Source organism: Lepisma saccharinum, chromosome 16, assembly GCF_977018435.1.
Source record: "Lepisma saccharinum chromosome 16, izLepSacc3.1, whole genome shotgun sequence".
NCBI lineage: Eukaryota > Metazoa > Arthropoda > Insecta > Zygentoma > Lepismatidae > Lepisma > Lepisma saccharinum.
In genome coordinates, this window is record NC_139244.1 from 8,559,077 (window position 1) to 8,573,094 (window position 14,018).

Consider the following 14,018-nt stretch of genomic DNA (forward strand, 5'->3'; position numbering starts at 1 on the left):
AGTTATTTGTAAATTGTTGTTCAACACAAAGTCGTTTCAGAATGAATGCCGTCCTTTACCTGGAAGCACATTAAGGTCTTCTCACAACTGCAAATTGAAAACTAGGTAAAATATGAATTGATGGTGATAAGAGTTTTTCTACCTAGTACAATATGATTTTACCGAAAAGCAAATGCCCCCTTTAAATACAAAGCATGTGCCAACAAGGCATTTTTCTTTCTCATTGGGTCTTGAAACAGTGTACTTAGGGTTACCAGATCGCTATGAGGGAAAAGTAGGACATAATGTCCCAAAATGTAGGACACAAAAAAATTTGCAATGAATAATACATATTTTGTAGAACACGTTAGAAAGTAATTTAAAATTGACACTTTCAGTTAAAGTAAAAAAAATGATTTCGTAATGAATTCTTAAAGCAAAATTTCCAAACTTGTAATCATAATAAACAATGCAACTCTTACAACATGTTTTAACTGGTACTTCTCAAAGGAGCCAGTTTTTCTCAAAATGTCAGATTTAGTCAAAATATATTTATGAGATACTGGATAGTTCAGCGCTGAAATTATAGGGACCAGTACCAAACTTTTATGGACTTTTTTTAAAAAATATTTTTTTTGTGAGTCTGTTGTGTTGATGGTAATGAAAGTAATGACCTGTAATGGCAAACAAATATACATCAATTACCATAATTTGAAATAGTTCCAGAAGTTTCATATTGGGTAGTTTTTAGTTCATAGTTCTTTATAACCCCTGCTTTACGATCAAAGTATCAGTATAAACCTCAAGGCAAGAAATTCCACTTGGGCATTGAACAGTGACATCATCAGAATGTGGCCATAAAACTTAGCTGCATCCATTTTTTCCGTTTATCCTTGAGCAGGATATACTTATTTTCTTTTTGGGCAATGACTGAATCAGTGAAATAGAGTGGTAACTTTCATGATTTCTGTTTGTTCAACTGATACACATATTTTCTTAATTAATATGCGATGCTCAAAATGTAGGACATTTCTGATATGTTTCAAGTTCCTCCTGGATGCCGGACATAAGGACATGTCCGGGAAAGAAACAGACGTCTGGTAACACTATGTGTACTGCCTCAATAGTGCAACCAACATTCAAGGACATTATTTTGAAAGCCACATATTTTCCATTCTTGCATTTTTTTCTATCTGTAATGAGTTGTCCTGCGGTGCCAAAAGTTTTGATTAACCTGCATATTTATGTCAAATTTTTAACAAACCAAATTCACATACTCAATTAAGAAAGTAAAATACTATCACATATAATTCACACAAGGATAGAAATAAAAAAAATTGGTGTCACTTTAGGAGGTCAAATTTGGGTCTTCATTCTCAGCAAAGTGGTGTTTTGTTTCTCCACATTTCTCCATCATGTATTTTGTTAATTATGCTATCACTCTTAACAATTTTCAGTATGTGGTTCATGATGAAAACTTGAAACTGGCCCCTAAATTTATCAAAAATTCCTTTAGGTCTGAAGAGAATTTGGGGGGGGGGGGGGTTCAAAATTTCATAAAATTGTATGTTTCTGTACAAGTTTGGTTATTTCTTAAGATAATGCAAATTTTCAACAAATTCTAAGCATTGAGTGAGTAGCAATAAGGTCTTGGAATAATGAATCCACAATTTAATTAAGAAATTTTATTCAATTTATTCAATAACTCTTGTGGAGGGTCACCCACCTACATCGTGTCTGATATTTCCTAAGTGTTGTGTAATCCAGAACCACCAAAGCCTACTATGGTCAAATCTCAGCCAATTTTTACGTAAATATTTCATTGTTGGTGTGTGTGCATATGCATCTTGATACTACATCATTTTGTTGTTCATTTACTGTACTTCAGGATTGAAAGTTATCGCAAGAATGCCCGTATCTTCAATTTATAATTTTTTTGCTGTTTAATTCAAACTGCTTGTTTCCCTTTTTATTTATGGATTTCAAGTCCTGTGCTTTTTTTTTATCCAACAGGTCATTCTAATTTTTTTTACTTGATCCCTGCAATTGCTTACAGGAAACTTTTCATTATTTTTTTATGGCAAAGTGCGCAAAGTGCGTAAAAAAAACTACCAATGTTTAAACTTGCAAATTTTTTTATAGTGTAACAATAAAGTTAAATGCAGTTTCTTATGTTCTGATATTTTGTTTTTCAGAGACTCATTGATAAAACGAAGGTTACCTGCATCCGTTGGGTACCTGGCTCTCCGAATTTGTTCCTTGTGTCTCATAGCAGTGGACAGTTGTATTTGTACAATGAGGAATTGCCGTGTGGGACTACACCTCCCCATTACCAACATTTCAAGCAGGGTGAAGGTTTTGTGGTGTACACTTGTAAAACGAAAAGCACCCGTAATCCTCTCTATAGGTGGGTTATAGGTGACGGCTGCATCAATGAGTTCGCCTTCTCTCCGTGTGCAAAATATCTGGCTGTGGTGTCGCAAGATGGATTTTTGCGAGTGTTCCATTACGACACGATGGAACTTTTGGGTGTGGCTCGAAGCTACTTTGGCGGATTCCTGTGTACGTGCTGGTCCCCGGACGGTAGGTATGTTGTTGTCGGAGGTGAGGACGATCTGGTAACAGTGTGGAGCTTCCACGAAAGGCGAGTGGTCGCGAGAGGGCAGGGACACAGGAGTTGGGTTAGTGTGGTAGCATTCGATCCATACACGACTTCCTACAGTGAACCCGACGGTACAGACTTTAGTGGTGGTTCTGACGATGAACAGCAGACACAGCAACAGCACAATAACAACCCTGGTAGCTTGAGAAATTGCACCTTTTCTAGTGAGCCAGCGGCACGAAATTCTGCACGAAGCTCGGTTATTGGTAATTCGCAGTCGAACCGCAACTCGTCTGGATCCGATTTTAGTCGAATCAATGCAACTTGCTACAGGCTAGGTTCAGTGGGACAAGATACACAACTGTGCTTGTGGGATATCACCGAAGATGTGCTGAAGCAGCCTGTCTCGAAAACGAGGACTAGTACAGTGAGTGGGGTGTTGGGAAGCGGGAGTGTTACGTCTACTAATTTAACAAGTCACTCCGGAGCGACGCTGTGTATAGGAGCAGGATCATGTAGCGGGAATGGTGCTAGTGGAAATGCAAATTCCAATCAAACATATGCAATTGTAGGAAAATGTAATAGTGTGGTGCAAACTCAGAGTAACTCTGTTCCTAGTAAGGATTTTATAGTCGACGGCAACGCTTTTACTTTGAACTCGAACTCCTCCACTGTCCCGTCTTTGACGCAGAGGCTTGCCGGTCTAGGCTTTGGCGATCGGAAGGACAAGCATCACTCGGACAAAGAACATGGCCACAAAAGAAATTTTAGCCTAGCTTCACGCAACACGGACAAAAATGCAGCATGCAAAACTGCCCCACGCAGTGTTTTAGATGATCCTATGAAACTAATAGGCACGCCTGCTTGTCCACGCCTTGACGAGTGTCCACTTCTTGAGCCTCTAATTTGCAAGAAGATTGCGCACGAACGACTGACTGCTCTGGCATTCAGAGAGGATTGTTTTGTCACTGCCTGCCAGGATGGGTACGTCTACACGTGGGCCAGACCAGGGAAAGTGGTATGTATTTGCACACATTCCTTTCTTTTCAAACATTAAGTTTAGTTATTAATATTCTCATGGCTAGGAGCAGGTAATTGTTTGTAACAATTTTAATTACAAGAAGTTTCAGTTATGCACACAGTTACAGTTCAAATTACAAGGTTTCTTCTAGTCATACGTTATGATTCCTAAACCGAGGGAAGCTGGGGGCTAATTCTGTAAGAAAGCTATAATGTAGGGTATATGCAGGTTGTGTAGCGGTCTGGAAAATTCAGGGAAATGTACTGTGTTTGTGGAAAAGTCAGAAAAAGTAGTAGTGCACTAGAAGTAGGTTTTTGAATAAAGAAAGAAAGGGCAAGGAAAAAAATAAAAAGTTGACAATTATACTTCAGTTTGATATATTAAATATTACTAGCAGTTACAGTAGAAATCTACTACAGGTTATTGGAATGTACTACTTTTTTTAATGGAATGTTTTGTGAATGTTTGGTAGATACTTATTAGGATTAATACATATGTTACTAAATTTTACTTTGATTCTGTATTTATGCAATAATGTATGATTTTTTGTTTTTACAAAAACAATATTCTTTGTTAATCATGAGTCGATACAAGTACAGTCAACTCTCGATTCAACGACCTTTCACAGTTCCCGGGAAAAGGGTCGTTATTTCGAAGAGGTCGTTATTGGAATTCGCACCAATTTGCAGCTTAAAGGGAGCTCAAACGGACACAAAGATGCCTAGGAGATGGTAACACCATTTATCCTGGTAGTTATACAACCTGTTATGCACAGGATGCGTGTTGTGAGAAGGAAAATAGAACATGAAAAAGTTTTCACAAAAGATAATTTAAAATAATGTTACTTTATTTCAGTTGTGCACAGTCGTTGCTTTTCCAGGAAATTCTTACAATTCTAGTTCATGAGAAACCCGTTTGCACTGAGACCAATGGAAAGGAAAACAATCTCGCTTATTGCAAGCGAAACTCGAAGAATCTTGACACCAGTCAGACTGGTGCCAGCAAAAGTCGGGAGATAATCTGGCAGAATGAATGTTGGATTTTATACGGGTTTACTGGAGCATTGTCTGTTACAAGATTAACTGGTAAGATTAGATATCTCGGGAGAAACAACACAACCTCTCTAGGTACCAGACAAAAAAAAAATAAAGGCAGGGCTGTAATTTTCGTTCTGGTTCGGGTGTGTAAAATACATCGTAAAAAAAAGTCACTTTTCTTTGCTTCAACCAACTTCATTCACCCCCCTTCCCTATTCAAGGGAGCAGTCCAAACTCCTTCCTTGACTTGCATTCTAATCCAGCGTGAAAAAGGAAACTCGCAACTTGCGATCTGTTTTCACCCAATGTGTATTCTAGGACAAGTCATTAAACAGCGTGGCAGTCGATAATCATTCAGGTTTGGAATTGAATTTCACTTTAAACTGTATATTTAATCCCGATTAGCCCATCAGCATAAAATGAACTGAAAACAAGCTTTATGAAACTGCGCATTTTCACATATCAAAATGGTAGATCGTTATTTACTCTCACCTTAATCGAGGATTTAATGTTGGAATTAGGAGTATTCTCGATGTCAAACACCCACCCTTCCAAACGTTTTCCCCTTGAATAATGTCTTTTTAATCAGTCTCAGCGACCATTCCTACATTGAACACACTTTTTTTTCCTCCACATGAATGGTTCTGAAGAAAAGCGGATGCAAATTAAATTTACAGATTTGCTTATCAGAAGGCCCAGAACATGAAGTTATTTTAACTTGTTTTCCTTTCTGGAGATCGAATTTCGTTATCGTCAAATCAAAACAGCTTTGCGAGATTCAAAACAATAACTTTTGCCTCGCAAGCAAGAGCTTTGCAGACGCTAGACAAAACACTGGCGCCAGCTGCATCATGAAAACAAGGAGACCGGCTGGAAGTTCGAGCAACAGGTGGAGGAAGAGAAAAATCCCAGCATTTTAAAGATAACGCAACTGTCGAAGACGGAACTTTTAACAGCAGTGTAAAGAAGAAAGAAATGACCCTTGCTTTACATTTTACCATGCAACAGACAATAATACGGGCAATATTTTCTATGCAGACAACAGCATTAATAAATAATAATAATAATAAATAAATAAAAAACTTAAATCTGCAATTATCAACATTGCCGTGCACACCAGTGGCGGAGAATGAGCTGGGGAAAGGGTAGAGGGTCACTTTTTTTTTATTTTTTTACTTGTTCTATGGTTTTTGTTCGTTTTCAAGAATATAACCAGAACTGGTTGCCCCATTTTAGACGTCAAAGGAAAGGAAGAGGGGTGGTTCCTTTTCCACCCTCGCCTGTAATCAGCCCGCATCAGCAAGAAAATCCTGGCTGAAACAATCTGCATCGACCCCCCCCCCCCCACCCCCTACGTTTGCTGACAGGAAAAGAGGGAGAAGTCAGTCGTTTAACGGAACACTTTTTTGGCAGATATTACGACATCGACACAATTAGGAAAACGTATGAAGTGGGAAACGGGAGTTATGATGCACGTAAGATCGAAGTAAACTTTTGTACAAACCTGGATGACAACGCATTAAGCGGGTTGACGATCTTTAGTTCACCTATGTGGTTTTGATTATCTCTAACAGTTTCGCTTTTTTATGAAGTGTTGCGGGGAACGAAGAACACGTTTTGAATGAAAGCGGTTACCAGAAGTTGTCGGCTACAAGGCCGGAAGTTGCTCACTCACGGGAACCTGCTGAACTCTAGGTCAGAGCTGGACAAATGGGCCAGACTTCCAGGTGCCACGCATCTGTATTTTCGAACATTCCTGCGATCTTATCTCTCAAGGTGGTGTATTTATCCATGAAAGAGCTTGACCTACCATACACATTGGCAAAGACTGCAAGTCCAGCAGTCATTTCGGGCTGCTCCCACCCTCCCCCGTGAGTTTTCAGCAGCTCTTAGGACAAGGAAACAAGTCAAGTCGATTTAAAATAACATCCAAGCACATTCGATCTTCTCTTCTCGCGTATCCAAGAGCAAGCGTGGCAAAACAAGCCTGGTGCATTGGGTAGCGGCAGTCGGGTGCGGGATAACATTGGTGCACTTGAGGGAGGGGAGGGCAGAGGTCAAGTGCTATTGGATATCACTCAAGCATGGTGTGGTGGTGTCTATTTTTAGTTCAGACCTACCTGTGAGCGGTAGAGCGCTCGTAAAGGGAATGAGTGGAGGAAAAAACACCGCATTTTTCGGCCGATTTCCTTCAATTTTTCAACTTTTTTTTTCCAGATTTTTCTAATTTTTTCTAAATTTTTCATGGTTCCCGGGAAAAGGGTCGTTACTTCGAGAGGGTCGTTATACCCGGGGTCGTAGAATCGAGAGTTGACTGTATCATAAAAACTACCTCCCCTATCCAATTCAATCACTGTTGAGTTTCCCTTCTCGTTACTTCCTTTCCATGTGAAGGAAACATTCTAGTACTTCGTTAAATGCAATTCTGAGTGTTTAGCTAAAAATGTTGTCATTTCCTTCTAGACATGTTTTTTGTACACCAATGATATGGTCTGGAAAATTTTTGTTTTTATTATGAAAAATCCAGCGAATTTTGTTTTTACAAAATTGTAGACACCGTGAAATGCTACACATTCACTTCTTTATAAAATGATAAGTTTTCATGACATTCATGGAAGTGATTCCTCTGTAGTTTTACATGCTGATAGAAAAAAAAATGCATACCAAACCAAACTCTGTGGCTCGTAAGTGCTTGTCAATTGGCTTGAGCCCCATTGCATCTGTTACGTAGCTTCTGAGACTGGAATTTGCTTCTAATACTTGAAAGTAGCTAGCTTGCCAATTATCCTCGTGATATTGACTGAATGCTGAAATTTTGGAGCTCCCATTGGAATAATCCACATGTGTCTGCATAGATGGCTGAATTTATTCTAATTTGGTATTTTCAGGAGGGAGGAATGGGATACCATAATTTCCATCACACATCACTGCATAAATGTTTATATTGTCAGATTGTTTTTCTAATTATGTTTTGTAGCAATGGGATCCCATAATTTTCCTCACAAATTACAACCGTGTACAGTAAACAGTTTTAGTTCTAGATTTTTTGTGCAGCACTATACATTTGAAAAGCATGTAACTAAAATCTCACTTCTGAAGGACAATAATTGTTCATTGCATAGCAGTAGAAAATAACCAATAGTATTAAGAGCAAAACAGAGGGTTGTTTCTCCGAAAGTTATTGAGGAGGACTGCTTTGTACTTAAGTATACATGGAAATTTGGACTTGTTGTAGGGGCAGGTGTGATAGTTTTACCATTTTACTATAATAGAAGCTATGAATTATCCGCGGTGGCTCAGTCGGTAACGCGTCTGACTACCATGCTCAAAGTCCCGGGTTCGATCCCCGGCCGGTTCAAATCCGGGAACTTTTATAACTTTGGAAGCGGCTCCGGTGCCCACCCAGCGTCGAATGACATGGGTACCTGGGGGAAACCCTGGGGGGTAAAGGCAGTCAGGGGCGTGATGCTGATCACATCACCCCCACTCATGACCGGATCAAGTAAGTGTGGGGCATTACCCCCACACCCCCTATACGCCTTCATGGCGTAGTGCTAAGCACAGGGGAGCACTTTACCTTTAGAAGCTATGAAGTTAATAAAATTTGCTGGTTGTGCGAAGGTAAGACCATTATCGTTCACCAGTGGGTTGAGTGATAATTCTAATAGCTAACACTAGGTATGGCTATCAAGATGCCATAACACAAGTTCTCAATTAACATATTAAGACTTTTAATTTATTTATACAACTTTTTACATACATATGAATCTTTTGGGATTAGTAAAATAAATTTTATGTAAGGTTATTGCATATAAGCACTTGAATATTTTTAATGTCTGTAGTGTTACATCTCTCGTTATAACGATTGTCATGCTGTAAACTGTGTTAGTCAACAACCATAATACTACTTAATACATAAGTCAACAGTGTTTGTCATAGAACAAAACAGAATATCTAATATATTGAAGTGTTGCCTATCTTAATACAGTGTGTTTAAAAAAGAATACCTGATTTCAAATAGTTAAATTTGATAATGAAAATGTGTTACAGGTACCCAACAAATTACAAAATATTAAGTAAGTCCTAGAGTTTCACTCACCATATTATAAATGCTCTGTGTGCCCTCTACCTACTGCAGGGATAATATCAAGACAACATTCAAAACGTGTCTGAGAGTGTCTTCTTCCACTGGATTTACTGCAGCCATGATTTCCTTGAGCTCATCCCAAGTGAATGGTAACGGTGGAACAAAAACACGTTGTTTTACATATCACCACAAGAAAATGTCGCAGGGTGTAATATCTGGAGATCTTAGGGGCCACGAGTGTAATGTGCAAATGTACGAGTCTTCTGTTGCGTAGATACCATCTTTGAATGACTAAGGTTATCGTCTATTTGGGCACTACTAGTTGTACGGGAATACCAAAAGTTTTTAACTCTGCCCACAAAAATGAAACAGACATTTACACTTTTTCAAAGTACTCTCCATGGACACGAATATACTTTTGCACCCTTTGAAACCACTTAGAAAATTGTTCATTCCACACACTTTCAGCAATGTTGTTCACAGCCTCCAAATAAGCAGCAATAGCGTCATCATCAGATGAAAAGCGACATCCACACAACTGTTCCTTCACTTTGGGGAACACAAAGAAATCGCACCAGGCCAGGTCCAGCAAATAGGGTGGATGTGGCAACACTCTGACTCCTTTGCGGCTCAAAAAGTCTACAGTTCTTGCAGCACTGTGGGAACTTGCATTGTCATGATGCAGCAGCAGATGACCAAGTTTTGATCTTTGGGGGTTGGGCCTTCCATTTTGTGAACACATTGGGAAGGCAAACTGTTGAGTACCACTCAGAATTCACTGTACACCGATTTTCAAGTGCAACTGTCGCAACATGTCCCTTCCGTGAGAAAAAATATGCCACCATTTTCTTTCCAAAACTTCGAGCTCTCTTCAGTTTTGTTGGGGGTTCTTCATTCTTGAAGCACCACACTTGCGACTTCTGCTTTGTAAGTGGATCGTAATGGTAGTAAATCCATGTTCCGTCACCCGTGACGATGTTGTAAACATCACGACTTGCACCTTGGTTGAATTTCTCCAACATAAATTCACACCACTCCACTCTCCCCTCTTTTTCCAATTCCGTGAGTGAATGTGGGACCCAGCAAGAACACCTTTTCCTGAGACCCAAGTGTTCATGCACACTTGTCTGTGCTGCTGTTGACCCAATGTTGAGAGTAGTTTCTATCCAAAAAAGAAATATGGGGATCATCTTTCACTATTTGCCTCACAGCTTCGATGTTTTCGGGTGTCACTGCAGTGTTTCGCCATCCAGAACGAGGTTCATCTTCAAGTGACACACGACCCCTTTTAATCTCTCGAAACCAATTTCCAATACTGGCTCGTGAAGGGGCAGATTCCCTGAAAGTATTCACTAAACTTTCAAAACACTGCTCTGCAGTTAAGCCTTTTTTGTAATCGCACAAAATCCTGGCATGAAAGTCACGTCTTGACAGCTAAATGACTAACAACAACAATGGACGACGTGCACTGCCTTATCACTCTTACCTCACCCCACTATCGCTGACTCACCCTAACCATTTTTTGCTCAAGGTCAATAAACATCAGGCTGTCAAATGCAACACATGCACAGTTGCTGCGATGTTACATTATTGTGCTGCTAAAAATGTTCGGCATGCTCCTCGTATCTGGTGGTTGTCATTTAAAACTGTAGGCGCAGTAGTTCAAGTAGTGTTATTTTCATTCACTTTTGATGCGAGGTTGCACATATAATGTTTTCAAATCAGGTTATTCTTTTTGAAACACACTGTATTACATTTTTTTTGTGCAGTGAAGTGTGAATTAGACTTAACAGGACACTTTATTTCATCATTCAGTTATGAGGAATTATGTAAACTAGTTTTGATATCCTAGATATATCTATTTAATTTTTAATTATTTTTTTATTTGTACAGTTGATATTGACAGTCAGTCAATACATGTATGTAGTTTGTGCAGTCCTGCTCATTGTTATATGTAAGTCAATGAACAAAACAAAGAAGTAATTTATAATTGAAGAAAATGCGACTGGTATTAACACACTTTTGGTGTTACAATGCTCTAAGATTTTTTTTATTTGTCTTCAAACTTCAGTTACACGAAGCACATGCAAACTCTGCTAGAACATGGTACTGAAAGGTGTTGTTCATTCTGGTAATTATGAAGGAAGTGTATTATGTGTTGAACCAGATTCACAAGTTATTGAAATTCAGAAATTGTAATGCCTAAAATCTCATGTGGTCATAATGCTATTAATGATGGCATAGGGAACCTTCAAAAAATTCACTAATTACTAAAAATACTATGTATACGGTGTATGAGTTGCAAAATCTTGAGTTGCTTCGACTTCTTCCATGTACTTCCTTTGTGTTTGACTTTTTGGGTTGTTAACGTGGGTTGGGTCAGATCAAATTTTATTTTACTGCAATTTAATCTTTTTCATACCACTGACACAGGTGCTGTGTCGAGCAGAACTTTTTTCCTTACCATGATAACAGAAATTTATTAAACAATGGAAGGTTATTTTTAGAAATATCCCGACAGCTTTCTTTCAATGAAAAATAGTTTGGCGGTCTTGCTATTCAAAGGCTGTTTTCATGTTGTCTTAGAGTGCTACTTGTTTTTGTTTGTTGAACATTGAAGTTGCATTCTGTGCTCGAATAATACAAAAACAATTTTTCTTTACAAGGAAAAGAAGCAAGTTTGTGTTTTTTGAGAGGAAAAATTATTTTTTGATTTCAATATTTCACCATATGCCAGAGTTGCATTAGTTTTGAAAAAGGATCACACTGCCAGAAGATAATCTCTTAAGATATGCCTATGAGTACACCAGTTGATAGAATTGTGCTTAAGACAATAATGTGCAAAAAGAAATAAATACATAAAAAGCAATTGCAGTATATGCACATGTGGGGTATAGGTCGGCAACACTGTTTCCCAGCACTGCGGTTTTTCAACATACGAGAAACACTCATGTGGTTAAATCACGTAATAGCTGTTCGACAAAGATCCTATGTTAGTGGTAAGAAAAGGGAGTTGGCAAAATTGCCAATGGCAAGCAAAAGCATAATTCTTGTTCAAAGCCCTTGTCATCCCATTATCAAATGATGTTATTTTTTTCACAAATCCGCTTTTGTTTCGTGGCTGATTATGAATAGTTTTTGTGATTTTCCAGAAACAGTCTAACCAGGATAGTTTTCTCACCTTCTGAGAATTAATCAGGTAAGGTTAAATGCCGCAGTGCCAGCTTTTCCTTTCCCATGTCAAGATATTTTTTTCTTTCTTAATGTGAGAGAGGAGTTTGCTTGTTTGTAGTAGTGATGGAGATTTTTTGAGATGGTTGGTTGAAAGTAGTAGCTTGTTGGAGATTTGCTTTTAAAAGTAGAATTTGTGGTGGGAGGTACCTTTCATGTATCTTAAAATCCTGCGTTTCAAACGCTGTAGATTAATGATAAACCTTGTGAAGTTTGCGTAATGTTTGTAGAGTTTGATTGTAAGAACTTCTAGGATATCATTTTTGTGTGTGTGTGTTCTTGTCGAATGTTGTTGGACGTAATCTTATTAGAAGTTATATGACTCCAACATCTTGACACAGTTGAAGTTAGAAGTGCTAATGTTGGAAAAGAAAGTTCCTGTTGTATCTTGTGTAACAACTCCAATCCACAATGCATGTAGAGTTCTGTCACAAATTTAATTTACACAATAGGCTACCATTATATGAATCCTTGATCAAAGTACGAGAGGGGGGGCCTAATTGAAACCAGAATATTGTAATTAAAAATTGTGTATTTAGTTTTAGGTGTTACAATTTTGATCTTCCTCAAAGTACTGTCCATTTGATGCAATGTACCTGTCTAAATGTGTTTTTCACTTTTCGAAGCAGTCCTGAAACTTGCAGAGAGATTTGTTTTAATGCTGCAGTAGTTTTTTTTCTTCACCTCTTGCACGTCTGCAAAATGGTGTCCTTTGAGGACTTTTCATTTGGGGAAATAAAAAGAGGTCGCACAGAGTGAGATTGGGTGAATATTACAAGTGGATAAGCTGGGTTGTGCTGTTTTTGGTTAAAAATTGTGTCACAATCAAGGCTTTGTGCACTGGCATGTTGTCGTGGTGAAGCCACCATGCCCCACTTTGCTACAACGCTGCGCATTTTCATCTCATCGTGTCAAGCAAATTTTCAGAACTTGTAGGTAAAATGCCTGGTTAACAGATTGACTGTTAAGAGTGAAATCTGCACGAACAATGCCGAAATACATCAGAAAAAGGAATCAGCATCGTCGTGACATGTCACCCTGAGCGAGGTTGGTCTGCAAGTGTCAATTCACGTTTCCTTAAGCCGGAAAACCTCCTTGTAAGCTGTTTCAAGAATTACAACTGTTTCCTCTGCCGTTTCCCCCAACAGAGAACAGAATTTCACAGCCGCACATTGTTCAAACTCTTCAGCCATCACAAAATCTACGAATTAGCGAGAGGCGCTTAACAAAAAAAAAATTACTATGTGGCACCACGACTTCACTCGATGATGCCGCTTGGCAGACTGATGCAGAAGGGCCCGCAAAAGTCATCTAGCGGCAGAAGCATGTACAGTAGGCTTTCCCACCAGAGAACGATTCCAGTTTCTTTTGGGTCCCTCACTTAGGATAATTTAATCATTTTCTCAGTAGCCAGATATCTTGGAAATCTGTTCTGGGATTGCAACTTAGTGAAATTTGTGAACTTTAAATCTACTAACAAAATGGAAAATACACTTTGCAGGGAAGGGAAATTTTCAGTTCCATAATCTTGTAAAAACTACTTTAGGAGTTAATTATACAGGGTGTCTACCAGTCGAGAGAATCATGAAAGCAGAGAAATCAACAAGTAGGTCAAGTCAAGAAATTATACTTGTGGTCCAGAATATTTGCCATCACAATGACTGATTGATTTAGTTTATTTTATTTCACTTTTCTGCCCCTTTGGCTAATCTCGAAGATGATGGTGAATGTTGGTAAGATAGGATATATGAAAGGACAATCACAAATATCTAGGGACTGCAACCCAAGCCCCATACTGGCTGTGAGTCCAGATGCCAGAGCCTTGCCAGTCTGCCAAATTCAGTCCAGGATGCATTAATAGATAAAGCAAGTCTAAATCACTTGTTAAAGACAGCTTCAGTTTTCATCTTAACGGACCTTTTAGTAGGGGTTTATCATTAAATAAATATTTATTTTCTTAATTGTTAATTTACAACTTTGCATAAGGAGGGATTGTTTAAATAAAGGTTATTTATTTATTTGAGAAATCCTGAATACAGAGAGAATCCATTTTATATCAGG

At 38.6% G+C, this 14,018-nt stretch overlaps 1 protein-coding gene across 2 annotated transcripts in view; it reads left to right on the plus strand.

Annotated features, from left to right (window-relative positions):
• LOC146000245 (WD repeat-containing protein 20) overlaps nt 1-14,018 on the plus strand; it is a 44,614-nt gene that overhangs the window by 19,543 nt on the left and 11,053 nt on the right. Inside the window, exons 3-4 of one of the 2 annotated variants that reach the window (XM_083137669.1) lie at nt 2,175-3,599; nt 11,879-11,925. In XM_083137669.1, the coding sequence (XP_082993795.1) occupies nt 2,175-3,599; nt 11,879-11,914 (1,461 nt within the window). In that variant the 3' untranslated portion in view covers nt 11,915-11,925. The remainder of the gene's footprint in view (nt 1-2,174; nt 3,600-11,878; nt 11,926-14,018) is intronic. The other variant, XM_083137668.1, reaches the window with a different exon arrangement.